This window comes from Parasteatoda tepidariorum, chromosome 2 (assembly GCF_982258835.1).
Source record: "Parasteatoda tepidariorum strain Cologne lab strain chromosome 2, Ptep-v5.0, whole genome shotgun sequence".
NCBI lineage: Eukaryota > Metazoa > Arthropoda > Arachnida > Araneae > Theridiidae > Parasteatoda > Parasteatoda tepidariorum.
Window position 1 is genome coordinate 17,015,768 of NC_141756.1, and position 17,584 is coordinate 17,033,351.

Here is a 17,584-nt window from a genome sequence, read left to right on the forward strand (position 1 = left end):
TGTTCTTACTTTTTTTAATACTTTTCCTTTTGTTCATTTATATTTGCTCTCTTCTAATGCATATATTTCTGAGTTTTCGACAGCTTTCGACTTTGTTCAAGTATAATTCTAGAAAATGAATATTTTAATAATACCGACGCTACTACTATGTTTAATACTTTCATAAAATATACTACCGTTTCTTCTTTATCTTTAAAATATCTCTTTTTAGATATAATTTTAATGCATACATTTAAAAATCCAATGAAGCTACTAATTTCAAAAACATGAATTGCCTCATATTTTTTTTTTAATAAATTAAAATGATTCATAATTATTTATTGAGCTAGTTTTTGTAATTTTGAAAGTAAATAACTGACAGGCTGAAAGAATAAACACATAATAAGCATGAATCAAGTGTTGTACTTTCTTCATGCAGACTAGAGATCTTTGAATGGCTTAAATATATACAATAAAAAGATCTTTTTTAAGATCCTTACGTCAATCGATGAATACGTCAACTTTAGAAAAGGAAGAAAGAAAAAAAGAAGCTTCGATTCTTATAGAAACTTTTTTCTTTTGCCTAGTCAATAATTCAAAGCATTTTTCATAATCAACCTGTTGCGCAGTTCCAGCGCTGCCAATGAACTATTGCCAAAAATATTCCTTCAGTAAAATCCCTCGTTTCAAAATCCAGATGAAATGACTCTCAGTATTGATGAAGGGAGGGGGGGAGAGGGAGGAAAAGAAAAGAGATTTACGGATCATTGCCCAGAGTGATCATCAATAAATTTGCTTACGAGCCGCTCCTGTCCAAAGTTACAAATCCAGAACATTTGTCGATTTGGTCCGTCCGGCACCATTTCCGGACATATCCAGGCAACTACTCCCACCTTTAGTCGTTGTTCATGATTACCTTGACAAGCAGTCCGGGGGGAGGGGGATCGTCGTCGTCAGGGCGGCGTCCGCTCCTTCTTTTCCTGCCGATTCTGCGGAATCTCAGGGCGCCTGTGAGGGCGACGCCAGGGCGAATCTTCTTCCATCCCCTCCACGCCGCCTTTTTAGGCATGCCTTTCATTCGAATGTTCTTCAGCGTGTTCGAGTTATCCCGTATAGTTGCTGGGATTTCTTCAACTACAAGAAATGAGATTTTTTGAACCGCTGATCTTTTCCTTCAGAAAAAAAAGGATTGTAAAATAAGAGTGAGAGAAGGATTAAAGGATCATCTTCGACAGGAACAGAGAATATCAAAGAGCATATCTGAACATCTCCGATTCAAAAACAAATCTTTCTTGTTTGTATTTGAAAACAAGAAATGTGAAAGTTATGCATGAAAAAGCTCAAGGATTTTCACAAAAACTGAACTTTGTATTGCGCGCATACATCAAAGTCTTAAATAACAATTTAAAAAAATTCTGATAAAACAAACGAATGCATGAAAGCTTCCTTCACGCTTTTTCTGTTTTTAAAAATCAAAATTGTTTTTCTTAATAAACTCTAAAAAATGTTTTAAAGCTATGTCTGATGCCTTAAGTAACGGCTTTAAAATAAGAAAACTCTGAATTTATTTAAAAGTCACAATAGGCTAGTTCTAACTTTAGCTGTTGACCCCGAACTCAGAATGGTATCAAATCTAATAGCTTTCCTGCAACAACAACAACCAAAAAAAAAAAAAAACGAGTGCAACAACGAGTGGGAATCTTATTACAAAAATGCAATCATTCTCTTAAATTGTTTCTGTGTCCAATGTATCCATAAAACTCAAATTAAGATTAATTTAACTAAAAATGTTTATAAATCTTTTATGAGATAGATAATTAAGTATTTGAGACTTAAAATCTTCAAATAGCAATGTTTTAAATTTCTTAAAATTAAAATTATTTTTTCCTTTAAAACATATTTGTTATTTTGAAGGGGAAAAAAGCAATGCGTAGTGTAAAATATATAATTACACAAACAAGTTAAAAATACTTTTTTTAAAAAGAAGTGACTTCGTATAGAACACGTAAGCAAAAAATGAAAACGAACTGTCACATAAGATAATAAATGTGGCAGAGGCGCTTATTATCATTTGACATAATTCTAAGTTAGGATTTCCTCCCTCTACACTAACATTAACCCATTTTCGGCCAAAGGTGCGCAAATGCACAATTTCAAGAAATATACTTTTATTAACGCTGTGACGAATATTTTTCACTAATTTTATTTTTCTTCTATTCTCAAGGGTACTTAATACACCCAAAAATTAATAGTAATTCAATTGGAGTAAACACTTTCTGCTTAGAAATTTTCTAACTATTAAAGTTTTTTTTTAACTTAAAACGGTTATTGACAAATGAAATTTTTTGAAAATGTATAATTATTCCTTTTGAGATTTATCATTATATTTTTTTGATGGATTAAAATTGCAAGTCCGTTAATAAAAAATAAAATAAAGCAAAATTTCATAAAAAAACAAGCGTTCAACTAAATGGTTTGTTCATTGATTTGATGAATGGTGCCTATACGCACCATTTTATTTTTTAAATAAAATATCATTTTTTAAACTCGAAATTTGTTTGTGCTTTAATGAATGTAATGTAAGCATATTTCAATGAAAATAGTACCACATTTTATAAAATTTATATGTTTGGTTTGAAATGGGTTAAAAAAATCTGTAAAAAATGTAAAATATGAAAAACTATGAAATATAGAAAAATATTAATCTATAAAAAAGAAGTTTTAGAAAAGTTTTCATGTTATGTCTGACCAAAGCACAATGTTTTCAAAAAATTTCAAGCTATTTAAGTGATACAAAATTATATATATATATATATATATATATATATATATATATATATATATATATATATATATATATATATATATATATATATATATATATATATATATATATATATATATATATATATATATATATATATATATATATATATATATATATATATATATATATATATATATATATATATATATATATCATTTTCATTTAAAACTGCATTCAATTTCACTTGTAATTTTAATTATTGGAAATTTAATTTCAATTCCATTATCAAATGTTTCTTTACCTTGACATCAGCGTTGTTTAACACTTAAAGTTAATAGTTTAAATAAAAATATTTATCAATCAGATTGTTAACGATTTTAAAATCAATTTTTTCCCTAAGCTAAAATAATAATAATAATTGTTGCAAAAGTTAATATGCATCAACTTAACTCTATATTTTTCCAATAAATATTTAGATCATTTGTTCAGTAATTATATCAGTGCTGGCGGGGGGGGGGGGGGCAAAAGGAAACATATGTTCCGGTGCGCCAAATTCATGAAAAAATAATTGAAAGTAAAATTCCAAAATAAAATACTTTTTTCTTTGAAATATTTTCAATTTAATTTAGTAATTACGGGCTCCTTAACTTTTTCAAATATGTTTATGATTTGGCTAAAATTTGTATTGTAATGTTGTCTATTAATATTATAGTTTGCGTCGCACGTCGATTTTGTTAAATTATTTTTTACAACTTTGCGGCATATTAACTGAAAAATGTCTTTAGGAAAAGTATCCTTCAATCACAAACAACAAACGCAATAAAAAAACATCTAAGTGTAATAGTTCGGTTCAAAATTCAACAGTGTATGTTTCTAATGAACCATGAATGACCAAAATCAGGGCAATGCCGACTTTCACCGATGAATGTCAACAATCACATAGTCGCTTTGTTGAATGTCCGAAATATTTGTTATATTCGATTCGATATTCATTTATTCGTTGATATTATTATATTTATTCGATATTTAAATATCTGCTGCAGATAGATTTAGAGAAACATCAGTGTTCGGAGCACCGGTCAAATGCATTCTAGGCAGTGGCACTTGACCTTAAAAAAAATCATTGATGTAATGCATACCGGGCAGTTGCACTAAATCTTGAAAAACATTGATATAGGGCATACCGGGCAAATGTATACCGGGCAGTGACACTTAACTAGACCAAGTAAATATTTCGGACATTTACCAAAGCGACTACGTGATTGTCAACATTTACCAGAGGAAGTCAACAACCACTCATTTCTGTCACTCACAGTAGCATATACATTAGTAACATACACTGTGAATTTTAAGCCGAATCAAAGTTAAATTAGTGAAATTATCGAGGTATGTTGTCTTAAAAACATTATGTAAAGTTGCGAAATATTTTTCAATGCAAAATTTAGCAGCAAAAAAATACCAATTGCGGTTGATTTGAATTTTGATATTTTCTAAAACATGGATTTCCAATCTTTTTTGGATACCACTTACTATGCAGGTCATAAAATTTTCAACACCCCCTGACAAAATATATTAATAATTATAATAAAAAATATATTATTAATATTTTTGTCCCATTTTAGGCCTTGTAATTTTTTTTATATTACTCTTCTGCTATCTTATCTTCTTGCATTGCAAGCATACCTAATGGCCAATCCATTGGAACCTTATCTTATTCTAATTTTGATGAAAACTACTTTAAGTGTTTGCATAAAAATGAGTACAACATTTCACAGTTCAGTTTAAATAAAATACTTAATTAAATATTATTTCTGTTATTAAGTTTTGAAAATTTAGTATTTCTTCCACTGAACCCTAGGGTTCTGCGGAGCAACTTTTGGGAACCGCAGCTGAAGAGCCCTCAAATACCCATAATCTTGTTAGCACAACCCCCCCCCCACACACACACACAATATTCAACACCTCCCACAATGGAGGTGATTGTGCCCGCGTTGGGAACCTGTGATCTAAAGCATAAAATTATCCCGAATACCAATTATCATATGTTAATTATTAAATTAATATTTATTATTAATTTATCATTAGTTAATAATTTAATATGAATTATTAATTTAACTTTAATTATGAATTTATTATTAATTTTAATAATAATTCCCATATCGCTAGGGGGTGCAAATAAATAACTTTTCCCCGGGTGATACAAACCACAATTACTCCTCTAAATTATAATCTAACTTAACGAAACATTTGCAGTAGCAGGAATCACTCAAGAAGTAATTTCGATAACAAACTTACGTTTTAAGCAAAACTTGTGGGATTTTTTTGTATTTTTTGAGTTTTATCTTTTAACTAATCTTATTTCAAAAAACCATTATAAGAGCTTAAAGGGGGAAAAAATCCCTGTCAAAATCATAGGTGGTTGAAATAAGACTAGCTATTTAAAACGGAGAAGAAATGATTATGGGTATAAAACAAAAACAAACCAATAAAAAGGTTTTACGGTGTTATAGCACATGATCTGGGAGGCTAATTCAGAACTGAAACTCAATAAATATCGATATGGAAAATAGCAAAAACTGGTAAGAAAAACATTTCATTCTAGTTTGTTTTCAATGTATTGATGACCCCGGTTCGAGTCCCAGCGATGACTGGTCGATACGAATTTCGCATCTGGCTTGCATCGACCACAGTTCTGACATAAAATTTCCTCAGTGGTAGACGGATCATGTGTTAGAGTCCCCTTGCCGTCAGGCTAACCGTAAGAGGTTTCGTAGTCTTCCCCTCCATGTAAAGCAAATGCGTGTTAGTTCCATGAAAAAGTCCTTTACGAAGACTAATTTATCCCAATACTTGATCCAGGAGCTCCCTTGTCTTCTGGATTGCGTTCAAAATTACAAGGCTATGGTGTTGAACAGTAGTAGTCGTAAACCCAAAAATTGGGTCAGCTGTTCAAAGACGGTTACTAAATGAAATATATCCATGACAATCAAAACTTTTTAACAGTTAACACTGACATATGGCACTGTTTCTTACCCGTGAAAATTATATAAGAGAGCAGTATATAATTAAGAATAATAAGAGCTTGGTTCAATCCCCCCCCCCGAAAATCAGTTGTAAAGGAAATGATTTCAGTTCCAGTTTTTTTTTTTTTCCCGTTTCACTTTCAACTCTGGGCTTGTTTCGATTATCGCCAAAACAGGAAATTTCATGACTATGAACCATTCTTTAATAATTATGCGCTATTTTTCGTATAGCACTTCATTTTAAATACCTATGAACCGTCGGTTGTCGTTTTATCTTTTCTTTCCATTGACATTTTATTCCAAAAACGGGATAAAACTCAAAACTTGCGTAAATTTCAGGGCACTCCTTATATTAACTTCTCTTATGTCATAGCTGAATAAACTTCTTTTGTCTTCAAACATGATATACACGTCACTTCCGTCTTCTTAAGTACTTAAGTACTTTATTTATCTCTTAAAGAAGCAAATTACTAACAAAGCTAAACACTTGATAGTTACTGTAAAAGATTAAACAATAACGATCACGAAAAAACGAAACAAAAATTATTAAGTGTTTTTAACTTTTATTCTCCTGTTCAATTTTATGATATTAAAGCCATAGATTTTAATATTCTAAAGCAAACTTTAAAAAGTGCTCTTTAAATATTTAATAATAAATAATTTTTAAAAAAATCGTCTTGTTTTTTCGTATAAAAAGAATTTTTTTGTACGAAAAATCTTTTTTTTAATCCTCAGAAATAATTCTATAAAATATATCATAAGATAAATTGCTCTCTATAGTTATTTAATTTGGATAAATTACCTTTGTATAGAATTTTTACATACAATTTTGTCTAGTTAAGGTTAATATAATATAATCCATTTAACATTCTTTTTTTTATAGTATGTATCATCTTCATCAGTCTAGATAACAGTCATGGCTTTCTGAATGAACCATGCACTTTTTCCTTCAAGACTAGGTTTTGGTAGTACCAGTCAGTTTATTCAATAACGATGAAGTTCGCATCCAAACATTCAATCCAACTGATCTTAGACCATTATCTCGAACACTTACCTAAGGATTCCAAAAACTATAAGGGGAATTCGCTCAGTTGACAAGCGAGCGAACAGCAAGCCATACCAACACATTCATTATAGTTTCAAAAACTTTGAGATATCGTAATCTTTAAAGATATCGTAAAGTTCAAAATTGTATCTTTTTCGCCTCTCTTCATTAACCTCTAATGCTCTAAAATTATTCTTAAAAGCTTTTTACTCAAATATTGCTTAAAGGCAATCATGTTTTTCGGATCATGACCCCAGACTTAAAAGCATACGTCAGGCGTGTGATCATCTTTCACAGCAGATGTTCAAGTTTTAGCTTGATATGATTAGCTTGAAAATCTAGAGTCCGGGCAGCCTGGATGGTAGAGCGTTGGGCCCATGTCCAAGGGGTCATGAGTGCGATCACCGCCAGCCAAAAACTCCCCGTGTAGCAAATGGTGGCTGGTGCACGTTAAATCTGTCGAGTCACAAAGCCCTCCGTGTTCCCATAACAAATCAATACCTGGTGGTAATGAATTGGTAGATGGATCGTTCTCTGGTTCAGGTCAAAATTATGATTTGTGAATGGATGAATGGTTCCGCCCTATAAACGGGCTGTGACGTGTGTGCGGCTGAAGTCATATTCTTGGCTATAGATGGCGCAAATGAAAAACAAGAAATGCACTTCTGCCTTAAATTCGCTTGGTTTCATCAAGCAGACTTGCTGGTTGGCAAGTGGCATTAGAAAAAAAAAGCAACAGATTTAATATCTTTTTAAGCCATTAAAGGCAGGATTTGCAGCAATAATTATGCTATTTAATTCTGGTCTTAAATCATTCAGGAAATTTTTTAGAGTATATATTGAAGTAAAACATCTCAAAAAGAATTAATACAAACCATGGTTATGGAAAGAACTTCTAGGGAAGTAAATTTTGGGTTATTACCTGTCCAGGGAAGACTATACGGGCAGCGAGTCTATTGAGCTTGGCGAGTTCTGAAGGCGTTGTGTCAAACCGGGCAGCGATACCCGCCAGTGTTTCCGAATCTGCCACCTAAAATAGAAAATAACTTTGTAATTTTTTAGTAATTTTGAAAAATAGTTATTCTTTAAATGACATTTTTCTGTACATTTTACGGAATTACTAATTATATTTTTACTAATTATATTTTTAAAATTACTAATTATATTTTTAAAAAAGGTAGCAACTAAAATAATTGCAATTAAAATTTATCCATAGTTAAGGTTTAAAAAAGAATTCGAACTAATGTCTACACTCTTGAATAGGAAAGGAATACTAAGGAAATTTAGCAGAGATAATTAAATAAACAATCAAGAAAATGCCAAAATCATTGTAGAGAAAAAAAAAATTTTACACCACTTTAAAGAATACAATTTTAAATGACAAAATACAAAATTTGAGTGAACCTAAGAAATCAAATTTTAAAAATACGACCTATTTTTCAGGAACTATTCATCCGATTTAAAACAGCATTCTTTAAAATAATTTGAAAAAGAATATACCTTACAATTCAAAATTTATCAGCTATAATGAAATAAAAAAAATAACTAATGAATGTTTATTAAAAGTTATATTTTGCATGAAATTATCTTTGGATAAAAGAATTTTAAAATTGTGTGCAAAAATTTTTCAATTCTTTTAAAAAACTCTCGAGATATGGTGAAATATGTAAAAAGTAAAATAAACATGTGGTGTCCAAAAAACATGTGGTGTCCATAAAAATAAGGTGTCCAAACATTGGACTGCTCTCCTGACCGAACTGTTGGAGCTATATTTTTCAGATTGCTACTATATTTCGGGGGTCAGAAATATAGGAAGAGGGTTTTTTATCTTGCTCACTGTACAACATTAAATTCCTTGCGATATTACACCAGAGTTTTTACAGTGTACCCCCGGCAATGTAATAACAAAGTTACATTGCCCTTACAAAATAATTAAAAAATCAATGTCTGAGATTGTTTTCATTGAACAATCATAACTAATAGAAATTATTGTAACCGTAATCGAAAAAAATTAGAACAACAAAGGAATAATTACGGAAATTAACTTACAAAAGTTTGTATGATAGAATAACTTCAGAATATTAAACTTACATACTGTTAAAGTATAGTAAGTTATTATTTCAATAATGGGCGGAAATCATCAAAACACATCATAAACCATTACCGTTAAAACGGTTGATGAAAAAGAAGCTTCATTTCATTCAATATAAATGAATGGATAATGCAATAAAAAGAAATAACTTTCACTTTGGTGAATTTGCTAAAAAAATTCTTTGAAAATGGATAGAGAAATCGCTTTATATAAATTCAATAAAAATTTAACACTGTTGCACCTTTATTAATTTAGTCTTAAATTTTGCCTCAAAAGCACATTCAGATTAAATATGAATTGAAAGGACTTACTTATAAATAAATTTTATTTCATTACAATACTATAAAAAAAATTGTGCAAGCATTGCCCAGAAGAAACATGAATTAACGGCGGAAATACAGTAGCGATAGCAGCGCCACACTACAGAGTTAAAAGAAGCAGATTGCGTATAACTAACTAATTAATCAGTTTGTATTACACTGTAAAAAATTTTAGTACATCATATCACCAAAAATGATGGCAATTATTTTACACTAAAGTGGTTTGGTGAAACACCATAGATAACTCGTAGTTCTTGGGGCCTTATTACGCCAGGAGAGTGTTCTTTTACACTACTTGGTGTAAAGAAACTACCACCATTTTTCATTTTCAGTAACGTTGAAATTTATAATAACAGTAACATAAGATGCAGATAAGAGTCAGAAAAGTTATTTTTACGATACAATGTAAGGCAAGAATCATTCATTTAGAATGAATATTAAGACGAACTAGGCTTAACAGAACCGAAATTATACATTATAAAAGCATTTAACACATTTTACAAAAATTTAAAAATTGAAATTTAATTTTTATTATTTCATACCTAAAAACATACGTACATATTTTAATTCCTTAGGCGTATATAAAACAAGAAACACACGACAACTCGTACCAGCATTTTGAAAAGAGAATTTAATTCAAGTATGATGTTTCGTGATTTTCCTCCCCATTTAACGCAAATACTGGTTAGTTCCATCAAAAAGTCCTCCACGAAGGCAAATTTCTCCCAATACTTAACCCAGGAGTTCCCTTGTCTTCTGGATTGGGTTCAAAATTACAAGAATACGGAGTTGAACATTAATAGTCGTAAACGTCTGTTTAACGACGGTTATAAAAAAAAGCGCATGATCACCGAAACTTAACTGTGAACACTATCTAGAACAGCAACTGTAAACAAATGGTGCAAAATTTTTCACGTAGGACATATTCCAATATCGAATCTACCTATGCCTTGGGAAAACAGTACTAGGACCACAATTATATCCATTGCTGCTGTTGATGAAAGGATTGACGATAATCGAAGAGTCATGGCTCACGACATCTGTGCAGAACTTCGTTTGAGTAAAAGTGCCATTACCTTCTGCCACTAAAAATCGTACTATTCCCCTCATTCTCAGCACAGCTTTACATTCACTTTAAATGCTTCACTTCTAACTGGTTAATCAGTTACACACCGTCTGAGGTGGATTCCTTTTACCCTCTTTTAGGGCGAACTTGTTATCTTTACAGTATTTTTAACGCTATTTCACTTGCCCACTTTTAGTTTAGGTATCCCTTATACGTAAAAAAAATATTAAACCACTATCGAGTTAAAAATCGATAACAAGTACCAATTTTAAGTTTGGGCTTTTAAAGTGAAACTTCTTAAGTGAGTTTAAATTATTGCTTGCCAGTTTCAGTTTCCCTGAAGTAAGGATACTAAATCACCATTCACGGACACACCAATATTACTGTCTTTATCAATCAAATAATATATAGAAAAAGAAAAAAAATATTTCATAAATTTTTTCTTAAAATTTCACTTAAATTATATCGCAATTAAGTTCTTATTATTTAAAACTGCGTAAAAAATATCAATTAACTATTGTAGCTATTGTTTGCATTTCACCCTTGGCTAAAATAAATATGGTTGTTAGCAAAATTCCTACTGTAACTATTTATTTGAATTTTGACTAATGCTAACCACAATAAACTAAATTCAATTTTTTGAGAGATAACGATTCCTGGTTTGAATCATTACTTTATCCAACTGCATTTTCCTGTTTGAGTGCCAAAATTAGCACTCTATTAACCTTATTCCCGACCGTGTTTCATGTTCGCTTTTAGGGGGCAGTAGTTGTTGAGGTTGTCTCAACGTCCGATTAAAGATTCTGGTAGAATTTCTACTGGGGTAAACTAAATTGTTAAACTCAACGCAATTGATCTCCGCCATAGATACCCTACCCTACAATAATGGAAGAGGCACTTTTAGTTTTTAACATTTTTTTTAAATTTCTCAAGAAGTACTTAGAGCAGTGTTTCCCAAACTTATGACTTTTGTGTACCCTTTCTAAATTTTTTGCAACGTTGTGTACCACTAATAAAAAATGAATGCATTTTTTACTATAAAAATTTCCACAAAAGTTAAAAATCACAACTGGCTGTTGACACCACTAATTATTAACTGTTAACTCTGCAAAAAATAGCCAACAGAAAAATGCGTAACCGCAAATTTTCACGACTTGCTTTGTTTTTGAATAAAATTTTTTGAAATTTTCTTTTGTTGCAAGATATTTCTCATAAGAAAGAGTACCCCCATTAAACTGTTCCCGTACCCCTGGGGGTACGCGTACCACACTTTGGGAAACACTGACTTAGAGGATTATTTTGTAACTTTAGTGGTGATTAGTTCATGCGAGTTTTCATACTTAGCAATGAAGTTTAAAGCTTTCAGAGGTTTCAGGGATTGACAATAAATTACGAAAAAAACAAATATTTTTGCAAGCCCTATGACAGAAAATTAAGCGATAAGCTTGTAATTTGTACCGATTACTTTAGTTGTAATTCGTAGAAACTGCATAACATTTCATCAGCCTAACTTAAATAGTTATGGAAATATGACATTTTTAGATTTAAAAAATTTCTTACGTTTTTTACAATAACTTTAAAAACATTCAATAAAATTAAACAAAATTTTTGGAGCAATTAAAATTAAATAACGAAATTATTGTTTTAAAATTTTAATTTTAAAAAAAAAACTGCGCAAGATATGACTATTTAAAACAATTCTTTTATGCTGGGCATGAGCTAAAAAATTTTTAAAAACTTTTTTTCATAATTTTGTAGTAAATTGTATTTTGCAACTAATAAAAACAATCTGATTTGAATGAATTTAAATAGTTTCAAGCAAATTTTCTAAATAGTTTTCACACTTCATAAAAAGAGCTCAAAATGATAAGAGATTTTTCACAAATATTATTTTGTAGCAGAAGACAAATACGAGTATTAATAACAAATGATAAGACCTTACAATAATTCTCCGGGCATCAAACTGTGATGGTACAAGAAAAAAAAACATTCTTTTACGGGGGTGATCCTCCACAATGCCGGTGTCATTTCTAATAAATCTTGCTTAAGAGTACAAAATAAAATTTGTGGAAAACCCTTTATCATTTTGAAATTTTTTAAAAAGATAAGAAAAAATTAAGAAAAATTAAGAATTTAAATTTTTCCGCGCATGCACAGTATAAAAGAATCACTCATATCTTACGCAGTTTTAAGCAACTTTTCCTCAAATTTTTAAGCAATAATTTTGTATTTAATTTTAAATTAATCCAATTTTTTTTAAAATTTTAATAAGTATTTTTATAGTTATAGGAAAAAAAAACGCAAGGCAAAAAAATTAAGTTTTTATAAAAGGGTTCATATCTCCATTAATATTTAAACTTGGTTTATGAAATTTTATGCAGTTATTGAAAATAGCAGCAAAAGAAATCTGTATAAGTTAAAAGCCTATTAATCTATTTATTTTCAGGCATATTGTGTACAAAAATACTTATTTTCTTTCCTAATTTATTGTCTGTTCCTGAAACTTCTGAAACTAAGTACGAAAAATCGCTTGAACTAATTAACTAAAGTTACAAATTAACTCTCTAAGTATTTCATGAGAAATTTAAAAGAGTTTCGAAACTGAAAGTGTCTCTTCCATTTATTGTTATGTAGCATATCTCAACGTAACACATTTCGATTTTGGATTGAATAAACACAATCGAAATCTCCATGGAAACTTTGCTTCTTAGTAACAAGTGTATTACATTAAACTTTATGAAACCAGCAGAAGAAAAGAAACAAATCTGTTCATTGGGAGGTGCTAAAAACTAATGCGAAACGTAATGTAAATATTTTACTCTTTCGGCAAATATTTGGAGTTAAAAAATTTGCACAACATTTACTTACGTAATCTTTTTAAAGAAGAGTTTTCTTTTTTTGTAAATAACAGCGCAAAGAAAAAGCGATTTTTCGATCAAGCGACTTTTCTATTTAAACTGCTGGTGATTTAACGTGCTGAAAACAGTGCATTAAAAAACATGACTTAAAAACTCGGTTGATAGAGTTTTTTATTTATTTATTTTTTTGATCAACTTCTTTTCAAAAGATAAACAAAACACTAGTAATACGTCTAAAATAATTAAACTTGGAGAAATGTGCTTCCACTTCACCACGTTAGGGATTAGACAAAAAACTGGCGAACACTTTTAGTATAAACTATCTTACTTACTTTTAAATATTCAATTTTTTTTTTAAAAAAATTATATCGCTTTACATTCACTTCTGTAATCATACAAGAAATAATTTACTTTTTAATACTAGTGAAGAAAAAAATTATGGCTCGATTATATTAATTTACATCGTTGAAAATACAAGTGATTTAATATATTTAACCGTCGTTAAGCAGCCGACCCTATCTTTCTTGGATTTACGACTATTAATGCTCAACTCTATAGCCTTGTAATTTTGAACCCAATCCAGAAGACAAGGGAACTACTGCATCAAGAATTAGGAGAAAGTTTGCCTGAATGGAGGACTTTTTGAAGGAACTAACCTGCATTTGTGTTACATGGAAAGGAAAACCATGAAAACCTCCCATGGTTAGCCTGATGGCTAGGGGATTCTAACCCATGTTCCGTAAACCACTGAGACTATTTTACGTGAGCACTGTGGTCGGTGCGAGCCGGATGCGGAATTCGTATCGACCAGCCATCTTTGGCATTCGAATGCAGTTCACCTCATTGGAAGGCGAATGCTATCCCCTGAGCCATCTCGGCTCAAGTGATTTAATATGCTAAAAAAGCAAAGGAATAAAAACCTGACATAATTATTGAATCAGTTGATAAAGTCTTGTCATAGATTTCTATTTAACCGATATCTCAGATCAATGGATAGTTTTTCTTAAATAATTAATTTTTTGTCATCTCGTTGTAGCACAGTATGAGATTGAAGAAAAACGTTTCGGTAGTAACAGTCTTTCTTGGTCGTTTCAGAAGCATAAATCCATTTTCTAATATATTGATGAAACTTCTTATTCGAATTGAATTTTAAAGATAGGATTTAGTATTTGTAATTATTTTTTCCAATAATTCAATACTCTTCAGTAATTGCAGATGTTTTTTTTGAGCTGTGTAAGATTAACATAAAATTTGTAACTAACTTTTTTACATTATTTCAATAACGGAAGAGAATTATCTGATGAAGTATGACAAACTAAGGAGAAAAGATAGCTATTTTTTTTTGCCTACGCAGTCAGCCAGTAAAAAACGAATCACGCTTAATAATTTTTAATCAAATGATCAATCAAGTTTTCACGTCTTAAATTTGAATTGAAGCTTATGAAGAGACACGACTTAAATTTATTAACTAACCTATGGATGGTGTTTTTTACACAAGGGAGCGCTGCAAGCTCTTGACTGCTTCTTTTTCCGGATTACTGTTTCTGGTATGTTTTGAAGCGATTTGGCTCGCAACATGAGACTCTCTTTGAGACTCTCTTGATGACTTTGACTGACTTTGAGAGTCTCTTGAGTAGTATTTCTTGTGCATTTGTTAACTGATTTCTTAACTGACGTGTATTTGTACGTGTACTTGACTTGTACGTGTATTTGTTACTGATTTGTTATATATGTTAAAAAGGAAGAAACGTTATAAGAATCGTTTAAAGACCTGTCATTTCACGACGACGCCACTGGCGTACGCAGAATTTTTTCAAGGGGGGTGTTCATAATTTTCTGAAATTACTAAAAGAAATTCGAGTATATACAGTGCCGTTCCTGGCGGGTATGCAGCGAATGCCCCGCACGCAGGCGCCCAATTTAAGGGGCGCCAAATTCAACTATTCAAAAAAAATCAAATTATAGCAAATTATTAAAAATCAAATTATAGCAAAGCTGTAAACCTTGATTACAGGAAGAAACAGTAAACTAATATAAGAAGTCGATCGCAATGAAATGATCAATGAGCTTGCATCTGCAAAAGCAAGACGTGTTATGTTCTAAAACTACCTTGTTATTTGATAATTAGGTACTTAGGTATTAGACAGATCTTGCACATTTTCAAGTTAACGGATTTGTTTGCGTTGAGCGCCGTTTGAGAGTTTTAACTCAATTCACTCAGTTGAGAGAATTGAGTTATATTAGATTTTTTGTTAATTTCCGAATGGACGTGTTTTATTTATGATCTATATTGTACGTTAATAATCTATTTTATTTGATGTCGAAAATAAATTTTTTGTCATATTTTTTCGTTGTTTTATTTTATTACGCCCATTTTCATATTCAAACACTTACACTAAAGTGACTTTAGTCTATAAGGAAACTATTCAGTTTAAACCTCAAACTAAAAATGATTATGAAAATTGGCCTTATCATCAAAATTTAAGCATAGTATATAAGGGCGCACAAAATTATTCTTGCACGCAGGCGTTCGCCACCCCAGGAACGGCACTGAGTATATACAGCTAACAATTTTGATTTTTTATTTAGACAGCATTTTTTAAGTTTAAGAACATAGTGTAATATCTTCTCGCATGTAACATATCTTCTGAAAAAAGTCCAATGTCCTATGGGTGGGAAGTAACACTTTGAGGGCCACTTTCACATTCATCAGATTTTGTTATGCTAGAAACGTTTTCTTCAACGGAAGTATAACATTTCTGTTCAATAGAAAAACTTACATTGGTACTAGATGCTGTCACCACACTAATTTCAGGTCGTGATTTTTTCTCAAAATGATAAAAAATTGTTAAATTCTTGCGTTTTGGCATCCTAAAGATCCAAGAACATCAAATATATACATATATTTATTGGCATAGAAATATCCGCCATGCTACGATCTCAAAGTTTCGAGCTGGAATGAATAACTTCAACGAGCACAGTATCTCCAGTGGTATTCTTACTGATTTCTTCACTACTCGGAATAGTGGCGACGACGGGTTCGGCGATTGAATTAACTTTTAGTTAAGACAAAACAAAGCAGATTTAGCGACGAGCTCCGAAAGACAAGCGGCAGTGATAACTCTTAGTCTGACTAACCAACTCCACTGTACTCTGTTCCCCCTTTTATATAATTTTCACCGCATCTCCAAAATTTTCGAATTGTCTCTAAGACGACAGAACGTCTAGGATTCCAGAATCATCGCGTAAAGACCTCGCGAAAGAGTGACTGCCAATCTCGAAAACTATCGCGACTGGCAGGACAGAAAGGAACCAGCCCGTAACAGTATCACGCGAATTTGGTTTCAAAAGTACAACTCTATTATAGTAAATGTTTTTTCAGTGAGAAATACCGTGAGAAAAAAAAGTAAGCATAAGGCAAATAAAAATATATAGTCTTAAAAAATAATAGCCCGCATAATTTCTACTAAAATTTTTATTTTTGCCATTTTGTCTGAGTTCAAGGGGGGTGTTTAAACCCCTAAACCCCTCCCTTGCGTACGCCCCTGACGTAAGGATTATCATTTGAAAAAACAATCTTTATAAAACACTTCTTACCTTGTTAAGAATATACCAACTACTAAATTTAAACCTAAATAATAATTTTTAAAATGAATCTCGCAGCTCGAACAATATGCTAACACTAACGTATGACGGTGGCATGGCTTTCAACAAGAAGAAACGGTAATAAGCAAGTAAAAAGAGGTTGAATTAGGACTGGCTAGAAAGCGAGTTATTACTAAATCTAGCAACCTTGTCACCTTTTTTTTAAGAATACATCTATAAATAACTAAAACAAATTTTCCCTTCAATCTCACCAGAATTACTCCATATCATCAATATCTTATGAAATACTGTAGATTTGAGCTCAGAAATTATATAATTTAATTCTTTTATTAAAAACAAAATTATCCGTTTGAAAATATTACCTCGCCGAATAAGCTGTAGTAAGCAGCTGTATACTTTCGAACAGGAAGTGGAGCAGGTCAAGAGCTCAAGATGGTTGTTGCTTACTTTTATATTGAAAGCGACCATCCATACAGAATATTGATTATGTTGACAAGGGACTTTCAAATGAAGGAAAATTCGCCAAAACAATCGATTTTCCACTTTTTATATTTTTGATATCTAGCCATTTAACTAAACATTTTAAAACAAAAACTTTTTGAATAGGAACACAATTTAGAAAATTATCATGATTTTTGTTTTGACCACACCCCTTTGTTTAAACTTTCTTGCCTGCAGCTAGATGTATACTCAAGTAAGTTTTTGCTTGTTTTTGAAAATTGCGCTTATTTTTTTTTTAAATTTTAAAATACCTTTTGAAAATTTGTAAATAATTTGTTTTTAACAATTGTTTAAACTTATGCTGAAAATTTCAAACCAATCTCTTGA

The 17,584-nt window shown here is 31.0% G+C and overlaps 1 protein-coding gene across 4 annotated transcripts in view; it reads right to left on the minus strand.

Moving 5' to 3' along the window:
* Positions 1-17,584, minus strand: part of LOC107441582 (oxidation resistance protein 1) — a 151,958-nt gene that overhangs the window by 72,857 nt on the left and 61,517 nt on the right. For all 4 annotated transcript variants that reach the window (XM_016054904.4, XM_087156909.1, XM_087156910.1 and 1 more), the window contains one exon: positions 7,737-7,844. In XM_016054904.4, the coding sequence (XP_015910390.3) occupies positions 7,737-7,844 (108 nt within the window). The remainder of the gene's footprint in view (positions 1-7,736; positions 7,845-17,584) is intronic.